The sequence below is a fragment of the Callithrix jacchus genome, chromosome 7, assembly GCF_049354715.1.
Source record: "Callithrix jacchus isolate 240 chromosome 7, calJac240_pri, whole genome shotgun sequence".
Taxonomy (NCBI): Eukaryota; Metazoa; Chordata; class Mammalia; order Primates; family Cebidae; genus Callithrix; species Callithrix jacchus.
The window spans coordinates 70,170,983-70,194,307 of record NC_133508.1 but is presented as its reverse complement, the minus strand read 5'-3'; the positions used below and the strand labels follow the sequence as shown (position 1 = coordinate 70,194,307).

General features: G+C 45.7%; 1 protein-coding gene across 18 annotated transcripts in view; it reads left to right on the top strand.

Moving 5' to 3' along the window:
* The window catches only part of CSMD2 (CUB and Sushi multiple domains 2), a 637,686-nt gene that overhangs the window by 538,164 nt on the left and 76,197 nt on the right, over positions 1 to 23,325 (top strand). For all 18 annotated transcript variants that reach the window (XM_078331131.1, XM_078331136.1, XM_078331130.1 and 15 more), the window contains 8 exons: positions 481 to 597; positions 3,854 to 4,063; positions 9,685 to 9,873; positions 12,502 to 12,679; positions 14,027 to 14,172; positions 19,096 to 19,176; positions 19,626 to 19,739; positions 22,419 to 22,607. In XM_078331131.1, the coding sequence (XP_078187257.1) occupies positions 481 to 597; positions 3,854 to 4,063; positions 9,685 to 9,873; positions 12,502 to 12,679; positions 14,027 to 14,172; positions 19,096 to 19,176; positions 19,626 to 19,739; positions 22,419 to 22,607 (1,224 nt within the window). The remainder of the gene's footprint in view (positions 1 to 480; positions 598 to 3,853; positions 4,064 to 9,684; positions 9,874 to 12,501; positions 12,680 to 14,026; positions 14,173 to 19,095; positions 19,177 to 19,625; positions 19,740 to 22,418; positions 22,608 to 23,325) is intronic.

The following is a 23,325-nucleotide window of genomic DNA, read 5'->3' as shown; positions in this document are numbered from 1 at the left end:
GGAATATATATTTGAGAAGAGCCTGGCATGGTACCGGGCATAGGGTGGGGACATGATGTATGCCAGTCCCCTTCCTTCATCCTTTCTCTGCAGTCTTGAAAGAGTGGATTGGGCAGTGAGGAGAGGGAGATTTGGGGGATGGGGTAAGAAATGGTCGGACTTCTTCTGGCACAGAACTTTCACTTTTCCTGCACATCATCACCAGGGAACTGACCTGTGAAGGGCATGCTCAAGGTCAAGAGTCCATAACTTAGGTTTGTGGACTTTAGTTTCTCCTGGAATACATCCGCCTGCCTGAATGTACATACTGAATGTTGCCCATGGACATAGCCTTTTAAGAAGATTCCTTTGGATTCTCAAGGGGCTTTATGACTCATGAAAGCTTAAAAACTGCTGCTTGAAGGGAGCTTCCAAACATTGGCAGGGCCCTGTATGCCCCTTGATGTTGTTCTGACCCCCTGTCTCATCTTACTGTCACAGCACAGTGTGGGGGAACAGTGGAAGAGATGGAGGGGGTGATCCTGAGCCCCGGCTTCCCAGGCAACTACCCCAGTAACATGGACTGCTCCTGGAAAATAGCACTGCCTGTGGGCTTTGGTAAGTCTCTACAACCCCCAGAGGAGACAGGCTTTATGCCCAGGCCCCTAAGCTTAAAACCACTGTCCAGCTGGGCATGATGGCTCATGCCTATAATCCCAGCACTTTGGGAGACCAAGGTGGGCAGATCACGAGGTCAGGAGTTCGAGACCAACCTGGCCAACATGGTGAAACCCCACCTATACTAAAAATACAAAAGAATTAGCTGGGTATAGTGGTGAATGCCCATAATCCCAGCTGCTGGGGAGGCTGAGGCAGAAGAATCACTTGAACCTGGGAGGCAGAGTTTACAGTGAGCCGAGATCGTGCCACTGCACTCCAGTCTGGGTGACAGAGTGAGACTTGGTCTCAAAAAGAAAAAAAAAACTGCTGTCCACCAAAATCTCCAGCACAACTTTGAGCCAAGTCTGTTTAGCACTCTGCCTCTCTATTTTCTCATCTGTTGACCTCTTATACAATTGTGAAGACCAATGGCAGAGATGAACAAACACATAGGGGTAGAAAAATCTTAGGGGGTGCCATTATTATTACTTGAGCCATAAACTAAAATCCAGGACTGTTATTGAGAAATCACTCAGGTTATACCTAACACTGTATCACTTGATATTAAAAATTAAAAATAAATTACTCAGGGATGGGTTTTTTTAAAAAGGGGAAAAATCTGTCTTACAGAGAGAGATTGGACCTCAAGTTGTACTTTTAATCTGATGTCTGATTTATCATCCTAATTAAATTAAGCCAAGGTCAGTGTGAAATCGAGTTTGTATTCTTCATATGCACCTTCCAGCTGGCCTAGGTATTGGGAAGGTTTTTGGTTTTGTTGTTGTTGTTTGGGTGGGGGTGCTGGATTATGCCAGGCATGGGAGGTTGTCAGGGTGTGGAGGACATCAGTGTGGATACAAAATTTAATTGCTGGTGATCCGGGTATTATGCACTGGGAATATCATTTAACCCCAACGTCTCTGTTGACGGGATGAGGGTTTTGTGCTTACATGGAACTGATGGGCTGTACACATGGGTCGTCTTGCCTAAGCCATTGCACTGCTTCTGGGAATGAAATGTCCCAAGACGATTATGCCCACACAGCCCTGAATGCCAGTCTGTGAGCCTCAGAAATGAAGATCACCCATTTCATCCTGGAGTGTGATTAGAGGTTAGAGAAGGGACCTTTGGGAGAAAGCAGTCTAACTGGCCTTCTCTAAATCTGGTTGGAGTGGAGGAGAGAGCCTGGTGACCCTCTGAAAGATGTTATTTTCTGTTTAGTACTATCTTCTGAAGGAAACGGGGTGCAAAGCAATGACACCCTCGGCAGCCTTAGGAGACTCCAGACTTTGAGACATTAAGAGGATCTTGGAGACCCTATACCTCTGCATCCAGTCTTGGGGCAGAACCCAGATGATAGAAGATGGGGAGGGCAACATCCAAAGGCAAACAGAAATTTAAATGAGGTGGCTTTCCCTGTAAGTCCTTATGGTCAGCCACCATTTTCATCTCTAAGTTCTGGGTGCTAATTCAGGCTGCAGGGAAGAAACCTACTGCTGGGTCCAGTCACAGAGGCCCCAGATCCCTTGCTTTCAAGTTAATGTTGGATTAGGCCAAGGTTCCTAAGGCACCTGGTCTCAGCGTGTAAAGAGCTGCTGCAGCTACATGCTGCTCCACTAGATGGCAATGACAGTCCAGTTCTTTCTGCAGGGCTCAAGTCAGAAATTCTGCCATCCTTAAAGAGCCCCTTCTGTGGGCATGCACCTGGCAGTGCTCCTGTATAAGGGGATGATGCATGGGCAGTGGAATGGAAGGCACAGATTCCTCAGATAATGTGTGCAAAGATGCTCATCACAGAATTATCTGCAACTTGGAAGCAATCTGCATGTTCATTAGTAGGGGCGTGAACTGCGTGGTTGGATAATTCATAAAATGGAATTAATTAACATGCCGTTAAAATGAATGAACTAAACTTTTGTATATCAACACGGATAGACCTTGAAAACCACAATATTATGTAAATAAAGAATGTAGGTACAGTATAATATCATTTATGCAAATGTTTAAAACGCATAAACCCAGATACATATTTAAGAATCCAAAACAATGAACTGGAAGGATATCTTCCAAATTCATGTGTTTGCTTCTGTGGAGGGAAGGAGGGGAATGGAACAGGGCAGGAAATGAAAGGTCTTCAACGTTAAATGTTGAGTCATTTTATTCTTTAAGTGATCAGATGCAAAAAAAAATAGACTAATGTGCTTATTCTGAGCTAATTAGATAATACAGATGAGCAAATTTTAACAATGAAAATCCATCTATAATCTCATCATGCAGCAATAATCAGTAATGGCTTAGTCCTCCATCATTACCACATAAGCCTCACGAAGACAAGGACCTTCTCGGTCTTGCTCATCATGTACAATGCCTAGCACAGCCCCGATGTCCAGCAAATGCCCAGGAAATATTCTTAGCAAATTAATATTCTTCTGCATTTTATAATACAAGAATTAGAATTGTATCCAGAATACTATTTTGTCGTCTGATTTTTATGATTAGCAATGTAGCATGGGCCTTTTCCTATGCTCAGTAAATACATTTCTTCAACAACATTTTCCATAGTGATTTTATCTGGAAAAGTCTTATCAGTAAACAAACATCAATGTTTCCAGGTTCGTTCTTGGAAGAGTATATTAATACATACATTAAGAACTTAATTAGATGTATTTAACCTGTCAGGTCACTAAAAGGTCTTGATTAACTCACTAAGATCCTAAAGTGTAAACTTCGTTTGACTTCTTTATGGAACTGAGGGGACAGTGTATACTTCTAAGCCTTAGAAGATTATCATAAGAGCTCTAGAAAACAGCAGTATAGAAGATCATGTCTTTTGATTAAGTATGGCCAGTGTTGTTTTTAAATAAAAAGTTTATTCTAGCAAAACTATATGCTGATATTGGACATATGAATCATAAATTAGAACAAATGTTGACCCTGAACTTTGTTTTCAGTAAAATAAAATGAACTCCAGTAGAGCTCTGAAATGACTGATACCTTTATTTTTGAATGAATAATGCACGTTTAAGTTCAGCCCTGTCAAAGATGAGAGACTTGGCTGGACTGGCAATTCTCAAAGCCTGTTCTGGAAGCCTTGGCTGGGTGGGAAATCAGTAGCAGGGACTCACAGCTCTGGCAGGAGATGCTTTCATGAGGCAGCACACTTGAGGCAGGACTATGTTGCTTTGGGCACTGTCTGCCTCTGTCTTGCTCCCAGGAGCTCACATCCAGTTCCTGAACTTCTCCACCGAGCCCAACCACGACTTCATAGAAATCCGGAATGGCCCCTATGAGACCAGCCGCATGATGGGAAGATTCAGTGGAAGCGAGCTTCCGAGCTCCCTCCTCTCCACGTCCCATGAAACCACCGTGTATTTCCACAGCGACCACTCCCAGAACCGGCCAGGATTCAAGCTGGAGTATCAGGGTAAGGACAAGGAGCACGGCATTTGCTTCTCTTTCTATCCCCATCTTTTGTCCCAACCACCCACCTTCCCAGCCTTCCATGTGTGGGGAAGACAGAACACCGGAAGAGGTGAGTTGGGTGGCAGGCCCAGCCAGGGAAGCTTCCTTTTGGTGGCAAATCTCTCCAGCCCCCAAGGCCATCTAACCCCATTTGGTAGTTTAAGTTCTCCCACAGCCTTTTCAACAGTGGCAGGCCCAACAACACCCTCTGAGGCTCCCACTCTGTACAGCTTTCCCTGGGCAAGTGGCCCATCTGTGCCTTCTCAGGCATCCCCAGGTGTCCAGTGGTCATGCCCCCCCAGGCTTAATAAGCTGAATTACTTCCCTAGGGTCCTTCCTGCATGTCAAGCCCAATTACTCTCAACAAAGCTCTTCCTATGACAGGATGGAGGATTCTAGTAACAGTCCCAAGCGTACCTCTAAGCCTTGCATAAGAGGCAGGTTTTCCTGTGAGGCCCAACCACACTCACCACAGCGCTACCTCCCTGAGGTGGAATTCCATGACAGGCCCCACTCCTTCTGGGACATTCCCTGGGAAGAGCCCCATCTGCACTCAGGTTCCCCTGTGTCATGGGCTATCTGTCATCTGTGGATGTGGAGATTGTGCCCAACCTATGCAGCTGTACATGGTGTTCCGGAGTAAGCCCAACTTCTCCCTTGGATGCTTCCCTTATTGTGACTGACTGAAGCATTTGTTCTAACCCCTTCCCCAGATTCTTCTACTGAATTTTTAAAAATATTTTTAGATTTTTTTCCCAATATTAATTCATGTTTATGAAAAAAAAATCTAAACACTATAGATAATTTTGTTAGCATATTTTTAGCTCTGGCTGCTGTAACGAAATGCCATAAGCCAAGTGGCTTATAAACAGAAATTTATTTCTCACAGTTCTGAGGGCTGGGAAGTCCAAGATCACAATGCCAGCAGACTCCATGTCTGGTGAGGGCCCACTTTCTCATTCATAGACAGCATCTTCTCACTGCATGAAGATACGCTGTCATTCATAGACAGCATGTCCTCACGTGGTGGAAAAGGGCAAAGGAGCTCTCAGGCCTCATTTATAAGGGAACTAATCCTATTTATGAGGGTGGGCCACCAAAAGCTCTGCCTCCAAATACCCTCACGTTGAGGATTAGGTTTTAACATAGAAATTTGAGAGGACAGAAATATTCAGGCCCTAACACCTATCATAGAAAGTCGAAATTCTCCCATAATCCCACCCTATCACTACCCTATGCAAAGACACACAATTCAATATATATTTCAACAATTCAATATATATTCACCCATTTTTCAGTATATACATTGCTATAGCTATATTTTTAGCCAAAAGTGGATCATACTAGAGTTTTGCAATTTTGTTTTGTAAAGTTTTTAATTACACAAACAATTTCTAAACATATTTATCTTGTTTTAAAAAAGAAAAGAAATAAATTAAAACCTTACAAGTAAGGCCAAAGCTGTCTTTGTAGCCTCTAAACCCAGGATTATTCTCCAGAAACAGCGGCTATTGTTTAGGTGTGACCTTTCCAGGCCTGGATATAGATATGCTACATGTACCTGTGAAAAATATGTAACATTTTATACAATTTTTTGGCCATGTGTTTATGTAAATAGTACCATCCTTTATGCAGCTTTCTGAGACTTGACTTCTTCATGCTGGAAATAATGTGGTACAGATGGAGCTCCTTCCTTGCCAGAGAAGAATACTGATGGGGTACTGGGCTTATCATTTAGGGAAAGCCCTAAAGGGCATCCACGAGGTGGGTGCAATTGAATCAGTTCTGCAGGAGACTTCAGGCTTCTGGGGTCTGTCTCAGGGAAAAGTTTGGTGATTGTGGCTGGGCTTGTCACCTAGAGGGAGCCTCACGAGAAGGTAGGCCGTGCACCCAGGCAGAGCCACTTCACTGGAGTTAGCACAGCTGACACAACCAGGGAAGCTGTGTCCAGGTTCATCACAGAGGCCAGCCTCGCCCAAGGATGTCTGTGCCTATCATTTTGGAGGTGTGTACCTGTCAAACAGGCCATGATGTCACAGGAGGGACTTGGTCCCAAATATGTCCTCCCAGAGACAGATGCAATGCCTTCCTCCAAAGCTTTCCTGCATCTTAGTTTGTCAGGGCTGCCATAAGAAAGCTGGGTGACTAAAACAACAGAAAATTACTGTCCAAAGGCTCTGGGGCTCGAAGTTCAGGATCAAGGTGTCAGCAGAGTTGGTTCCTTCTTAGGCCCGTGAGGGAGACTCTGTCCAGGCCCTTCCTGGCTTCTGATGGCTCGTGGCAATCTTGGCATTTCCCAGCTCTTACAAGTATCACCCTGACCTCTGGCTTCATCTTCACATGGTGCTCTTCCTGTGCCTCTGTCTCCAAATCCCCACTTTCTATAAAGACACCAGTCTTATTGGATCAGAGCCCGCCCTAGTGACCTCATTTTAATTTCCATAAGTTTGGTAAAGATCCTATCTATTTCCAATAAGGTCATATTCACAAGGAGTGGAGAAGTCTTGAGCATATGAATTTTGGGAGACACATTTCAGCCCCTCGCACCCCTGCCAAGCCCAAGTGCTCTCTCCCTGAGAACTTCACTCTCTATAAACATAAGGAATGGTGATGCCACCATTGTGCCAGCGACAGCTGCCCTGGTCCCATGCCATGCACGGTGCCTTCACCTGAGACAACAGGCACAGCCATGCCGCTGAGTACCTGTGATGCGACCAGCCACTCACTGTGCTCCCCGTGTGACGAGCCCACTTGTCCTTGTAAAGGTTGTCCCTGTGTGGCCATGTCAGACTCTCCATTGACTCCCCCAACAGAAAAGGCCTAACTACCCGCTCAGAGGCCTGGCCTTGGGCTCATTCTCCCTGCTCTCCCAGCTCCCACCTTTGGAAATGCCCCCACTCCAGCCACCCTGCACAAGGGGCCCAGCTGTCCCCCTAAGGCTTCCCAGACAACAAGCCAATGTTCTGGGCTAGTGTCCCTGCCTGGGATGGGCCTGTCTTTCCTGCTGAGACCTCACAGCCTCCAGAGGCCTAGTGTTCCTCTGAGGACTTTCCCTATTTAAGGAGGCCAGGAGGCAGTGAGTTGCCTTCAGACACCCAGCTCCTCCACCAGGAGTTGGCCCAACGTGTAAGAGGCACGGCTACATCCAGCAGGGCTTCCACCCTGTAATGGGCCCCTCCTCCCACAAGCATGTGACCTTCAGGACTCGCCTGGATGTTCCCCTTCAATCCAGGCCCAGCTACTCACTCAGTGTTCACCCGTCTGCCATAGTCCCAAGGACTCTGGTGGAGCCACACGTGGCACCAGGGCACCTGCTCCTCTTAGACTTGGCCTCCACTTCTATTAAGGCTTCATGTTTGGGGCAATCCCAACATCTCGGGCTAGACTGTCTCTGGGGCCAGAGGCCTAAGTACTCCCACAGAGACCTCATCATTTGTGATAGGCCCCAGTCATTCTCCCTGACCGTAAACCCACACTCTCCATTTACACCTTCCTCTGCCCTATGGAGCTGACCTTGTAAGCAAGCTCTGACCACTCTCCCCTGGTTTATCCTCTGGGGAAAGACCCAGCTTCATAAAGGAGCCATTTGTCCCCACTGAGGCTGTTACTGTCAGACAGACCCAGCTCTCCATGGCCCCTCGACTTTCCTTAGAAGTCCAACGCTTTACTCTTTCTCAAAATTCCTCCAGCTGACACTCTGCACTTCCTGTGCTAGGGTCTTCCTTTCTGTCTTCCAGTAAAGATTCCCATCAAGTTGTTAGTGGCAGCATAGAGAGCTCCTAGCCAGGCCTCCCGGTCTGACATGCTCAATGTGTTCCAGCACAGGTTCTCACGAGTGTTCTATTTATAAAGAATTTAGCAAAATGACCAAGACATAAGATTGTCCCCCAAATGCTAGGCATCATCATTATTAATGTTTTCATATAATGGCATTTTGGTTAGAATTGTGCCTACCTGATTATGGCACTCTGTTTGGAAGTGTGTTCCCACTGTCACCAGGTGTGCCCCTTTAGAATAGACCCATCTGATCCCCCGAGGGGTCCTTCTTTGGGGAAGTTCATGCTTCCTCCTCTTAGGGTTTATTTCTGCCTTATATGCCCAGCCTATCCCTTTGAAGCTTCTTCCAGGGGAACAGGATCTGAGGTTTTTCCCAGTGTCAAGGTACTCTTACTGAGAGGAGAGGTACTCTCACTGAAGTGTCTTTTTGAAGAGCCCAGATCCTTGCACAGGAAATGATTCTTGTAGGAGAGGCCCAGCTGCTCTCATCAAGGCTGTTCCTGGCTTCTCACACACCATCATGCCCTTCATTCTCTCCTCATCTCTGGGTCCATATGGTTACCCTGGGCCTTTCTTTAAAAACCCAGCCCATCCCATTTGGTTGCCTCCCGGGGCAAAAGGCCCCCCGCTTCTGCTAAGACTTTCACTGCCAAATGGCCCAAACCCCCACGACACAGGGCCAGGCCTGTCCTGGGGCTGGGCAGCCCCCCCACCCATGTGGTTGCTCGGTTTTGGGTCACCCAATTACCTCGATGATTTCCCAGCAATACCTGCCCACCTGCCCAGTTCCTCCCCTGAGACTTCACTGTGGGGTACTGAATGGAAACATATAACACAGCCACCATCACCGCATGAGTGCTCAGGAAATGTTAGCTTCAAGATGTGCATTATTGATGTTGTTATGACTTATGAGAAACGCATCTGTTTCCAAGGAGCATCCATCCAGTCTCAACTATTCCACTGAGAACTTCCACTGTAGGAACGTTCCATCTCCTCCCACTGCCAATTTCCTGAGTGGAGAGGGCCCGATTACTGCCACAAAGGCTGTTCTGTGTTCTGTGGACCCAACTAACCAAAGGCCTTGCTCAGGAATCCCTCAGAGGTCTCTCCCTGATGGACTGGCCTCAGCTGCTTCCATGGAGGCATCTCCTGTAGAGTCAGGCCACCCACCCATGGAATTAGCTTCCCTGCTCTTTGGAGGGACTTGCTTTATGACAGTCACACATCCCTTAGCCCAGCTACTCCCTCTGAAAAGCTTCTCTCCTCGCCACAGATTTGACTTACTCCTACAAGATTTCTTCCTTTCTGAGAGGTTCTGATCTCTCAAAGTTGGAAAGAACTGACTCAGTTTCTCCCTTTTCAACTCCTCCCTTCACTGCTTCCTATGCTTGGGATCTTGATCCTGGTTGCGAAGGTTCAATGAGATACACAACATGAAAGGAGCTAGGCCAGCACCTGACCTCCACTGGCGTTCAGTGAATAGAGGTTCAGTTAAGCAATGTCTTCCTTGAGCCTCCTTTACTTATGGAATTACTAATAATAGATACTATTTACTGAGCTTTCACCATGTGCCAATACTGTATAAAGAGCTATGTATGTGCTATCCTACTTAGTCCTCAATATAATCATTCTATGCACAGGAGAACTGAGGTGTACAGAAAGTGAATTACTTACCCAAAGCCAACAACTCGTACATGACAAAGGTCTGTTTGAGTCCAAGCCTTGATGCTTCACCACTCTGCTCTCTGCCACTCCTATATTCTGGTCAGAGAGAACAAAGTGACCTTTTCTCCCGATCTTTTCCAGCCTATGAACTTCAAGAGTGCCCAGACCCAGAGCCCTTTGCCAATGGCATTGTGAGGGGAGCTGGCTACAATGTGGGACAATCAGTGACCTTTGAGTGCCTCCCAGGGTATCAATTGACTGGCCACCCTGTCCTCACTTGTCAACATGGCACCAACCGGAACTGGGACCATCCTCTGCCCAAGTGTGAAGGTATGTACCTCCTTCATCCCCAGTGGTTCTTCCTGCGGTGGTCATGGGCAATCCTGTGGTCCAGCCTAGCCTGGAAGAGGGTCCTGGCAACAGGGCTCTGGGCCAGCATTAGAGAGGACCTGGAGGAATGTGGGCCACAGCCAAGGGGAAGACACACCCAGCCCTTGGGAAGATCTGCCCTGACAGACTAGAGGACCCCCATTGGAAGGGAAGTCTCCGTGTGAAAGAGTGGGAGCCCAGAGGTGAGCTGAGGGGTAGAGAGGTAGAGTTAATCCAGGAACCGGCCCAAAGGAGGAAGAGAATGAAGCCTCTTTCTAAGAACTCTCTTGCTCCCCTCTTCATCTTCCCCCTCCTCGCTCCATTATACTCTCCTTCTTAAGAGGGCTTTAGGCACTTGAGTTGATCTGTCAGGGAGCTGGAGGTGGCACTTTCTTGGGTCTTCTTCCTTACCCAGAACCGGGATGGAAGGTGACCAAGAGCTTGTGCTGCCTCCACCTTCATCTGCACACTTCCGTTCCATTTTCCTTCCCTTTTCATTCTGGCAGCCCAGCATTTTCCTGGAGGAATTTCCTGGAGGAGACAGGAATTTGTCCTGAAAAAGGAAGGTTTAGCAAGGGCAACAATCCAGGAAAGAGTGTCCCAGCTCTGGGATCAAATCACCTCAGGCTACAACTCAGACCTCTTTGCCTCTCTGAGCTTCAGGTTCTTCCTCAGTAAAATGGGACTTCTCAGTCTCTATTTCACAGGAACTGGAGGGCGTCACAGATGGCTAGCTCTCAGACTCAAACTCCAAGTTTAACTCTCGATGGAAAGAGGGACCTTGTTTGCGAAACTGAGCCATTCTTGTGTTGGAATGTAAAACCGTGATTTCTAAAACTATCATAGCCTCAGTTCATTTTTCATATTTTCAGAGCTCTGTTGTGCATAACCAGTTGGTCATTCTGCAGTTGTTGGCCCATAACGTGCTGTGCAACAAGCCTCATGGTGGGCTTTCTTCCCTTCTTAATGCCTTGTTTTTCTTTTTATGGCATCACGGGAGAGAGAAAAGAGCAGCGCTTTCTCAGTCTGCTAGCTTGAGCCAGAAGCTCTTCTTCCTCCCCAGAAGCCTCCTTCCCTTGACTCTTCACTCTCTTGCTTTCCCCCATGTCCCTTATGACAAACTACAAGCCCCTTAGCATAGCACACATGACCCTTAGGTTAGAGCCTAGTCCCTGCTGGCTTCCCATATTCTCCACTCTCATAGATTTTATGTTCCAGCTAAGCTGAAATTCTTTTTTTCCAATGTGCCATGTTTTCTTGCCTCTGGGTCTTAGCATACTTTGTCCTTTCTCATACAGCATTCTTCTCTCTTACCTTGCCTACTTAGCCCTAGTCATCCCTTAGGTCTGAGTATAAATGTGAATTCTACTAGGATTCCTTTGTTACAAAACTAGAGCAGGGCTCCCCCAAACACCCCTCTGGCATTCACAATGATGACATGGTCCAGCCTGTGCTACAGATGCTGGTGTATTTGGCTGTGTCCCAGCGGTGTGCATGCCTGGGACAGAACTGAAGTACCCTGCTCCCCACTATCTCCCAGGCCATGCCTGGCACCCACGAGATATTCAGCTTATGTAGGAGGGATGGCGTGTGCCTGCACACCACTTTCAGGATGTACCTGCATTCACAGGACCCATGGCCTCTGCTTGCAGTCCGTTGGGATTCTCTCTCCTCAGTCTGGTCTGCCCCATCCAGATGTCTGTTTGATGCCTTATGTCAGCGAAAACACTCATTATTCTGTACCACGGTGTTTGGGATTTTGGTCCACCATCCCTGTCTATTCTCCTCCCCAGTGACTGACTCTGAATACCATGGAGATATCAAGGTTTCTTCATCCTTCTGCCTGAGGCCTATATCAATGAGACTAAAACTGAGTGTTGCTTTTAGGGAACAGGAAGATAAGGAGAGAGTCATATCTATGTAGCAAATGTCTCCTCTTGATCTGGGGCCTGGGCTGAACATGTTACCTGCGTTGTTGCACCTAATCACCACCACAATCCCATGGGGGAGGTGTTCTAGTCCCATTTTACAGGTGATGAAATGGAGACTCAGAGAGGCTAAACTATTTAAGAGTATCTGCTCAATGAATCGTTCAGCTATGATTTGAATCCAAACTTAGCCTCACCACGGGAACCCTCAACTCGAAGTCTAGACCACAAATACCACTCTAGAAAGAGCAAATCAAAGAGAAAGAAAGATTTTGCCAGTTTCTTAGCTCTTCCCAGAAAAAGCACTGGAGATTTTCACCCTAACATCTACTCCCTCCCATTTCTGGGAAGGGAGAGAGACAGCTTCAGTGCATCCTTTCATCTTGGCAGTTCTCTTCCTAAGAAAGAGAAAGAGGGAGGCTGAGGCAGGCCCACAAAGGGATCTGCAGTGAAGATTGAGAGATGGCTGGGGTGTGCCGTGTGGGGACTGGTGGGTAGAACCAGGTGCAGCCATCCTCAGCTTGGCCTCCCCTCCCGCATCCCACCCGACCTCCCTGACAGGATGATTACTTCTAGGAGCTGGGAGTTCCTTAGGAAGGCATCTCAATTCTCAGGTGGGTACTGAGGCTCTGCACTTATGTTTGTGTTCCCTCCCTGGCAGTCCCTTGTGGCGGGAACATCACTTCTTCCAATGGCACCGTGTACTCCCCAGGGTTCCCTAGCCCATACTCCAGCTCCCAAGACTGTGTCTGGCTTATCACCGTGCCCATTGGCCATGGCATCCACCTCAACCTCAGCCTGCTGCAGACAGAGCCTTCTGGAGATTTCATCACCATCTGGTAGGCCAGGTGCCTTGTCAACAGCCAATTAGAAAACAGCATTTGTGGGGTCCTATACTGGGTTACCAGTCAGTTACCTACTGGTTTAGAAAAACCAAGAGCTGATTGGTTTTAAAGGCTGCGGCGTCCTGGGTCTCAAATAAACATAGTGGAACGGGGTTCAGCTGCAGTCAGCCATTATGGCTCCTTGAAGGGAGAGGAATGGGAAGGCAGTGGCTCCCAGCCTACAGTCCTGCCAGGGCCAGGGAAAGTACCAATGGGTGTGTTAAGGGTAGTAGGTGTGGGTACACAGACTTGCCTCAGTATTTCCAGAGTTCAAATTAACATTCCACGTGCACCAGGGCTAAGCCTCGCAGACTTATGGAAGATATTTAAGGTGGAATTTTGTGATATCCTGTTGGTCACTTGGTACTGAGCCAGCACTTTCCAGCAGAACTTTCTGCAGTGATGGAAATGTTCTATGTCTATGCTGCCCAATATGGTAGCCACTGGCTACAGAGTACCTGGATATGACTGAGGATCTGATTTTTAAATGTTATTTGATCTTAATAATTTAAATGTAAATAGCCATGTGTGGCTGTCAGTGACTGAATTGCACAGCTCAGCTTTGAGTTATGTAGTTATATATTAGTCAATTTTAAATTGGGAATACAGATTAGCATTTGATATGTGCCATTTCCTGGACAGTTTCTTCCCAAACCACTGGATCTCTGGAAGAGCATATAATTTTTAAATTCCTTTATTTGGTGTTATTACTGCCATTCTGGGACTCATCAGGGGTTAGGAGAATTCTCTTCCAAAGTTCCCAGGGCTTGGATAACTGCAACCGGACTGACCTGGGTTAATTTCCAATATGATTTCCAAGCAATGGCTAGGAACAGACAGGAGGGGTTAGATAAGGTTTCAGGGAAGAAAGCCTTTGCCCCAAAAGGCATTGTGAGTATACTCGTTGCTTGGAAGACAAGGAAATGGAGCCGGTGTGCATAGCAGCAGGTTTCTACACCAGCTCCTCAGCCCTGTCCTAGAGCTTCCCCAGAGAGAGAGGACCTGTGTTAAGACCCACACCCTTGCTCCATGGAGCCTGAGTCTCCTCAGGAGCCCATTGAGCTGGTGAAGAATCAGGTGAATGATGAATCAGTGTGAGCATCACCAATTCTGTCAACTGTGTTGGGAGACCAAGTTGGGAATGGTTGGGTGAGGTGTTTAGGGCATGGTTTGGGGATGTGTTGGTGCAAAAAGAATCATGGCCTCCCAATTCAAGTCTGTCTTCAGGCCACTGATGGCACGAAGTGGAACAGGCAGCCATGGTGACTAGTGGCATGCCAGGATCTTGTTTCCCACATACAGGGATGGGCCACAGCAAACAGCACCACGGCTCGGAGTCTTCACCCGGAGCATGGCCAAGAAAACAGTGCACAGCTCATCCAACCAGGTCCTGCTCAAGTTCCACCGCGATGCAGCCACAGGGGGGATCTTCGCCATAGCTTTCTCTGGTCAGTACGGAAGCCTGGCCTGGTGGGAGAGGCCTGGCTTTCAAGTCAAGGCTGAGCTTGACTCCTGGCTCCACCATTTGCAGGTCCTGTAACAATGAGTGAGTTGTGTAACCTCTTGGAGCCTCAGTGTCTTCAGAGTTATGAGAATTAAATATATTAGCATATGTGAGAGCTCTCGGTATGGGGTTCTGTAAATGGAAGTTTTCCTCCTATTCCACATTGCCAAGACAGAGAGGCACAAGATCCCAATCCTTGATGCCAAGTCCACTCATTCATGTCAGCTCACTGGCTGGGTCATCCCTCTACCTGTGCCCCAGCTTGTCCCTTAGCCCTTTCCAGCAGATTCTCCCTCTCTAAAGGGATCTAGGGCCTCTGCTGACCTCTCAAGGAGCACAGTGTTTTTGTGCATAAATGAAGGCATTGTGATTTCAAGTAGGAAGAGTATGAACAATTCAGGGCAGGCATGTCTTTATTGGCAGCCTATTTTCTTCTACAGGTCCCAAGTTAGGGATCTGGATATTTCCTCATTTTTGTTATGGAGGAATTGCAGAGAGAAACTTATAGAATGTTCTCTGTGGAGTTGTGCCCATCTATGGAATGATGCACATGTTTGCAGCTTACAGATCATTGCAGATATTTGAACCAGAAATCAGGAAAGCTGAATTTTATTCCCAGCTCCACCTTGGGCCAGATGTGTGAAACCTTGCACAGGTCCCGTCCCCACTTGAGACCTCAATTTCTTCACCTGTAGGGATTACAGCCTTGGAGTTTGTAACCTGTAAGAATTCTGTGAGGTAGTAAGGCAAATATTCTAACCCCCATTTTACAAATGAAGAAATGCGGCAGAGGCTCAAGTACTTGCCCAAAACCATGTGGATAGAACTTGGAACAGAACCCAGCCCACTCAGTATCTGCTCTGGAGTGTTATTACATCATGCGTGCACTTGCAGAAACACATTAAGACTGTGAAAGAGATAGTGAAAGAAACAGAAAGAGACAGAGAGAAACAAGAATGTAAAAAGCCCAAAGCAGCTATGACTGCCATTCTCAGGAGCTGTCATCCAGGGTGAGTGCAGCATGAGAATGCGACTCCGCCCTCTCCATCTACTCAGTTCCCATGCCCCTCTTGTTGGGCACACCTGTCCTTCCACTAACAAGACCCAGGCTTTAAGATTCTGTCATTTTGACTTATGACTTTCCCATAGAGTGCTAGAGTGTGGACTTCAGAGTCACAGACAGGTTGAAACCTTGGCTCTAACACATACAAACTATGTAACTTTGTCTGTCATTTCACCTTTTTGAGCCTCGATTTTATTATGCACAAAATAAGAATGATGAGTACCTAACCCAACAGGGTTAAGTGAAATGAGGTTCAGAAATCCTTAGCTCCAGGCACAGAGTATGAAAGGTGCTCAATAAATTTATAGTTTCAATAGTCATCCTTGTCATGATTATTTTTATTATTTTTAGATATTGAAAGGCTTGGTGTGAAGTTATCTTGGTGCTAGGCTGGGTCTCTTGTTCCTGTTCCTGAGCCCTCACCTTTACCAGAACCAGGTAAAGGAGGCTCAGTGAGAACCTATCTCTAAAAAGAAAAGAATAAGAATCATTCACGTAGAATACAATTTATTGATTTAGAGAAATGTTTATTTTATATTGTTCAGGGCAAAAAAGCAGGTGATTTTTAAAACTCAGATGATGGTATCACCAGAAAATGCAGTGATTATGGACTGCCACCCTCCATCACACTCACCACTCCTTGTGATGTTCTTAGAAAAGAGATACAGACAAGGAACAAAGGCTAAGGAAGGCATTTCAATATTAGCTGAGTATGGACCCCAAATTCAAAAGCAGAGCCCTGAGTCTTTTGCTAAGCTCAAATGAACCATATGAACTCACAATTTTTTCTAAGTTAATTTGGTTTTAAAAGCTTCAAACGAGGCCAGGCACGGTGACTCACACCTGTAATCCCGGCACTTTGGGAGGCCGAGGCGGGCAGATCACCTGAGGCCAAGGGTTCGAGATCCGCCTGACCAACATGGAGAAACCCCATCTCTACTAAAAATACAAAAATTAGGCAGGCATGGTGGCGGACACCTGATCCCCAGCTACTCAGCAGGCTGAGACAGGAGAATTGCTTGAACCCAGGAGGCAGAGGTTGTGGTGAGCCGAGATCGCGCCATTGCACTCCAGCCTGGGCAACAGAGACTCCGTCTCAAAATAAAATTTAAATAAATAAGGCTTCAAATGCAAGGCCAATCCAGCACACTCAGCAGCTTGAGGAAGAACGATCCCAGGAAGACCATGGAGACCATTGCTCACAATAGCTGCTGATGAGCCAACTGCTGCTTAAAGCAACAGCCCCTACTGCCCACCAGTTAACATGTTCACACGCCAGAATTCGGCTAAGCTCTCTCAATGCCTCACCCTCTTCCCCCCAGGGGAAGAAGGAGGGTATTCACAAAATGAAATGGAGGAGTCAGCCTTGAATGTCCCCTGCCCTAAAGTTCTGTAGCAATAAATGGTAGATATGGTGGGATACCATCAATGTGGTAAGAGTGTGTGTGTGTGTGTGTGTGTGATGGGGAGCAGGGAGGGTGTGTCTGTAAAAGACCCAAGATCCTACAGCAAAGTTTTTGAAATGCTTATGCCTAGATGGTAGGAATTCTGGGAATTTTTGTTTTGTTGCTTTTTAGTATCCCATAAGCTTCCTACAGTAAAAGGAAATTTGTAATTTTATGGCCAGGCACAGTCACTCACACCTGTAATCCCAGCACTTAGGGAGGCCAAGGTGGGAGGATCACTTGAGCCCGGTAGTTTGAGATCAGCCTGGGCAATATAGTGAAACTCCATCTCAACCAAAAAAAAAATGTTTAATTATCCAGGTGTGTTGGCATGAACCTGTAGTCCCAGCTACCTGGGATGCAGAGGTGAGAAGATAGCTTAAGCCCAGGAGGTCAAGGCTGCAGTGAGCCATGATTGTGCCATTGTACTCTAGTCTGCGTGACAGAGCAAGACCTTGCAAAAATAAATAAATAAATAAAGTAGTTTTAAAATGTAATGGAAAATCACCCCAATCAAAATAGTAATCACAAAATATCAAGTACCCAGGATGTATTTAATTGGGGATATGTTTTTATTCATTTTTTTCCTGGAAAAGTTTAGTATGCCTTAGAAGTTTTAAACATAAGTCTGGTGCAGAGAATGGAAGGCACAAATGTTTTTAACTTATTAAGAAAAATTATAGTTGGCTACATAAAAATTTAATACTTCTACAAATCAAGAGTGTTATAAATAAAACTAAGCAAATTATAAACTGGGAAAATATAATTAACTGTCTAAGGTCAACCTTGAATATTCATAGAGTTCTTCAAATTTATAAGAAAAATAGGAGCAAAGAAGGTTTTTCATAGCTAGACCTTTCTGTCTAGAGTTTTGTAATGTTTCAAGCTGCAAGGTTTCACAGTGCACAGGATATTTATGGTACTGTATGCAATGCACAGAGGCACTGTTTTGTCACGCCGTATTGTTAGGTGATCATGAAGTGATGTTTTAAGTATTTAACTTCTAACATAATGGCTTATTGCATATAGTTAGGTATTTTACTTTGTCTTAATTACTTTTTGGATTTGGGGTGGAAGTTCAAAAGGGTCGTGTACTTGAATGCTATCTAGTTAAAAAAGAAAAAGAAAAAAAACCATAAAAGATGCATGTATAAAAAGGATTTCATTGCAGTTTTATTTTAAATTGCAAAACTTTGGAAACCTAAATGGTTAACAGGGTGTCTGTTAAATACATTCTAGTAAATCTGTATGATTAAATCCTATGAAGTCATTTCAATCATATTTTTCAAGACATTTAATTATATGGGAAAATTCTTGCAATATAATAGTAAGTGTCCAAGGATCAACAGAAGATATATAATATATGATGCAAATTATGTAAAAGAAAAATATTTATATATGCAGAGAATAAACACTCCAAGAACATAATGTAATTGGTTAACAATGGTTGTCTCTGAGAGGGCAATGGATGAGTTTTTCTTCCTGTTGTTCTCAGAGAAGACCTCAGATTTTCTTTAATGATAATATATTTGTATTTATTAAAGAACACTTTATAAAAAATATATAGCAGGGATTGGGGTGACTGGAAATAGTAACAAGAGTAACAACAGCAGGTGCAGCAACAGCAGCTAACACTTGTATAGCACTTGACTCTGGGCCAGGTAATAAAAGCCAAGTTATGAGCCCACACTGAACTTTGCCTCAGTAAGCAGCAACCTGCCTCTAGCATCATCCAGTCTCTGCCCATAGGGATGAATTCCCGTCTAGGAAATTTGTGAAGCCAGAAGTATCTGGTCAAAGATCAGACGAGTCAGCTTATTAGCTTATTAGCTGACTCCAGTGGGTACTCGTAGAAGCCACATGCAGTATGTAGAGGTCAAGTGATGGGAAGAATACAGGGTTTGGGAGCAGCCAGACCTGGATTCAAATCCTGCCTGTGCCACTTAATTCCTGTGTGACCTTGAGGAACATACTTCACCTTTCTGAATCTCACTTGGTCACGAGTAGAGTAAGAGCACCTCACAGCGTGGTCAGATGTTGTGAGGGTTAGAGTGGCAGCCTGTGAAACACCTAATATCCACGAGACACTCAGAAAATACTCCTCTCCCACCCTTCTGTTATGGTGAAGGTGTCACGGACTTCTTAAATTGTCCTTCCTTTGTTATTATTAATTTCAGTAAGGATGGCAGAAGATAAGCAAAAAGGACTTGGCTAAACTTGCCCCATTTACACATAAGTACTCATGAATATCTATGTGTGAATAAATGAGGGATGAGAAAGTGAAGAATTGAACAAATGAATGACAGCATACCTAGAAGACGATGATCTTACCCTGACTTGCCTGCTTTTACCTTTTCAGCTTATCCACTCACCAAATGCCCTCCTCCCACCATCCTCCCCAATGCCGAAGTCGTAACAGAGAATGAAGAATTCAACATAGGTACCACCTCCCAAGCCTGGGGAAAGAAGGGAAGGTGGCAATGGGAGCTGTTGGGACAGTGGGGCTCATCCCTTCCTCCTGTCCCTGCAGAGAGAAATAGTAGGCCCTGTGCTGGAGGGGTCTGTCAGCTGAGTTTGCACCCAAAATAAAATCAAAAGGGGAGCCAGAAAAAACAGTTTTCTTCTGTGATTCAAGTCAGCATCTTTTTGAGAAATAAATCCATGCAAGATAATATAAAATGGCCTGGAATATGAAACAGTCCTAGGCTCAGGCAAGGCTGAGCTGTGAGACGGGAGCAGATGTCTGGGCCATTTGATCAGAGCCAAGCTAGTTATTTAAGTCTGAACAGAATATGACCCACCTCTGATCATCACCTAGAAGTGGGTTCAGGCCCATCTGCCCTGTCCAAACTTCTGAAGGGAGTCCTCATGTTGGTCGTTCTTTGACAGGTGACATCGTACGCTACAGATGCCTCCCTGGCTTTACCTTAGTGGGGAATGAAATCCTGACCTGCAAACTTGGAACTTACCTGCAGTTCGAAGGCCCACCGCCAATATGTGAAGGTAATTACATGCAGCTGAGTCCGTATGGGGCCTAGAAGTTCCTCCCAAACAAAGCCCTTGTTTTGCTTCTCTTTCTATTTCTAGTTTTCTGCTCAGTCACTACCCCATAACATGAAAAGTCTGTTGATAAATGTCTGATGAATGATTGAGTGCCTAAGGAATGAGTGAGTGATCACTCTAGATAGGTTCTTTGCCCTCTTCTGATGTCTGAACCTGTGAACTGGCCACAGTGGCCACATTTATTTCCATCTTCCTTTTTTCGTTGCTGGGAATTTCTTGGAATTGTATGCTGAGCAATGGAAGTGGGAAGTCCCTCCCTGGGCCTTCAGGGAAGGGCGGGCTTACACACCAACCCTGCCTTACTGGTGCTCAGATGCACCCAAGGTCCTGTGTGCCAAACCAGGCAACTGAGAGACCACAGCAGTCTTTATTCCAGTGTACTACACCTTGACAGAAATGAATTTGCTTCACCTAGTCACCCCAACTAAGATCAAAACATATTCTCCACTCATCAGACATCTGACCTAAGGCAAGGTACCTGATTGTCTTGCCCTCAATCTTCCCTTCTGTAATGATAGTACTTATGCCATGGGGTTATTCAATGATTAATAACATAAAGCAGTTTAGAATGATGCCTGGCATGCGGTAATTGTTTCATTTTTGCTGTTAATATTATCGTTAGCGTGACTACTGTTTCTAGAACTACTGCTGCCTGCAAATATTCAGTAGCCTGTGGGGAAACAGGTCAGCCTTTGCCCCACCCCTGGGAAAGCAAGAGTAGGATGCACCTGCAATATGGACTGTCTGTAAGGAAGGGCAGACCTGGTAGAGGCAGGAGTGGACCACGAGGCCTAAGAACTTAAATATCATCACATCTCAGTGCCCTGTACTGGTCATCGGATTAGTGAAATCAGGAGCATGTCAAAAGCTAAGCGAGTCTGCTCCTAAACGACATTTGTTTTCCTTCTCTTCTTAAAATTAAAAAGGAAGCTCTATCAGAAAAAGTCAGTGAGTACCTTTCAAAGCTACTTGGGAAGAATCCTGGATGAGTCCTGTGAAATTCTGGGCCACAGCAAGACTCTTTCTAGGAGCCCAGTCCCAGTGCTGAATACCAAGCCCCACTTCTCTGAAGGCAGAGATGAGATGGGTGGACAGCTCATGGCAGTCTTCTACCCAAAATAGTATTACCTGAGATTGTAATGTAGGGATTAATTTTTGGCCTTGCAGTTCTAGAAACTCCCTTATACCAGTGTCCCAGAACCCAGCAAACCTAGGAAGCCTGTCTAAAGGCACATCTACTGCAAAACACCAATTTCTCCATGTGCAGTGATTGGAATATACCTGTCATTAATGCACACCTTTGTACTGAAAGAACAATGTACTGAAGAAGTTGATTTAGTCCTCAGACCTTTGCCTTGGCGTCTGCACCAAGCAAATGGAGGTGAATGGTCCTGAAATTGCTTTCATGCTGTGACGCTTGCCTGTGCTCCTGGACAGAGCACCTCCTCAGTGCTGGAGAAGGGCCTCTCTGAACCAGCAGCTTCCCTCCCACTCATGAGGATAACAAAAAACCCAATCCTGCTCCTCCAGCTCCTCCTTTTCTAAGTTCCAAGCTCAATGTCTTCTTTAGAATGACATTTTTTTCTTCAGCTATATTAATACTACTAATTAGGCCACAGCCAAGTTCTGAGACCCTTTCTGTTCAAGATGCAGTTATCATCATTCTCTCTACAGTTTACTGAAGCACTATGTTGCATGCTTTACATATATTATTTAAAAAAAATTTTTTTTGAGACAGAGTCTCACTCTGTCACCAGGCTAGAGTGTCCCACTTCTCTGAAGGCAGTGGGGCTCTCCAGCCTGGTGACAGAGCAAGACAGAGTGGTGCAATCTCGGCTCACTGCAACCTCCACCTCCCAGGTTCAAGCGATTCTCCTGCTTCAGGCTCGCTGGCAGCTGGGACTACAGGCACATACCACTATGCCCAGCTTATTGTTGTATTTTTAGTAGAGACAGGGTTTCATCTTGTTGGCCAGGATGGTCTCAATCTCTTGACCTTGTGATCCCACCTTGGCCTCCCAAAGTGTTGGGATTACAGGCGTGAGCCACCACGCCTGGCCTATAATATTTTATATAATGCTCACAACAATCCTATAAGGTCCATGCTATCTCTGTGTTGGAGATGGAGAAGCCATCACACAGAGAGGAGATAATTTGTTCAAGACCACACCAGTAGTAAGTGGCAGAGGTAGGCTATAAATCTAGGTGTATTTGACTCAAAATCCTGTGTACTTACCTCTGCCCTATACAGTACCATCTTTGTTGAAACAAAACCCATTTTATAGATTATCTCCTTTGGATTTGGGGATGCCTTACTATTGTCCATATGTATGTTTCATCCTTTCCTACCCAAAGCCATATAGTAGAACCAACAACTTAGCTAGGAAGTAACTCCAACCAACCGGCCAAGCCCAAGTCCAAGAAATACGGCAATATCAACACAGGGTCTAAGGCCACCTCATGTCATGGAGCAGTACAATGTTGGATGTGGGATCTTAGGTGAATGTGCTCAAATACCAATTTTCTAAAGGTTGCCTTTTGTATTGGGAAAAGCAAATGTGTTTGCCATAGTTCCATCACCACCTCATGTTACCTGGTGTTTCTCTTTCTTTCTCCAAGTGCACTGCCCAACAAATGAGCTTCTGACAGACTCCACAGGTGTGATCTTGAGCCAGAGCTACCCTGGAAGCTATCCTCAGTTCCAGACCTGCTCCTGGCTGGTGAGAGTGGAGCCCGACTATAACATCTCCCTCACAGTGGAGTACTTCCTCAGCGAGAAGCAGTATGATGAGTTTGAGATTTTTGATGGTAAGTCGGTCAAATGCTGCATAGATCTCTGCTACAGAAAACATAGACTTGCTCCAGAACCCAAGGAGTCTGTGCTGCAGTTTTCCTATCAAGGCTTGCCAGAAGCTCCACAGGATGTCCTTCCCTACCACAGCATCCCCAAGGCCATGGGACCTGAGGGGTGGCATGGCCCAAGCAGCAGGGCTGCTTGTATTACAACTTGAACCTGTTACCAAGCCTTTTCTTACTCTAGCTCCCACTCAAAGGCATTCCTGTTAATGTCAACAGATAAATGGGTCATAGCAGTATTGCCAAGTGAAGAGTGTGCTTCCTCCAAAACCCAGAGATCTACCAAACATTGTGCTGCTTCTTTGGCTCTTTAATTTGGAGGGAATGTCTCAGCATGGGACCACTGGACCCTAAAAACTTAACAGCAGATTTGGTAGGATTTCTCTCTTGCCCTCTGGAGCACATGTGTCCTGCAATGGCATCTTGCCAAAGCACTAACTGTCCCTTCTCACTCATCAGAGCCGATTAATATGATGTCCTCAATAGAGTGAACCAATATGTTATATTCTGCAAGATGTCCAGATGGTCCACATCCCTTTATACTGTATTCTGACAGAGAACAAGAGAAGTAACACAGCTCTGGGGGAAACCATGAATGTATACTGTTGTATACCCCATGTGAATGCAAACTGCTTCTGATGCTCCTGTCTGAAGGATATGGAAAAGACTA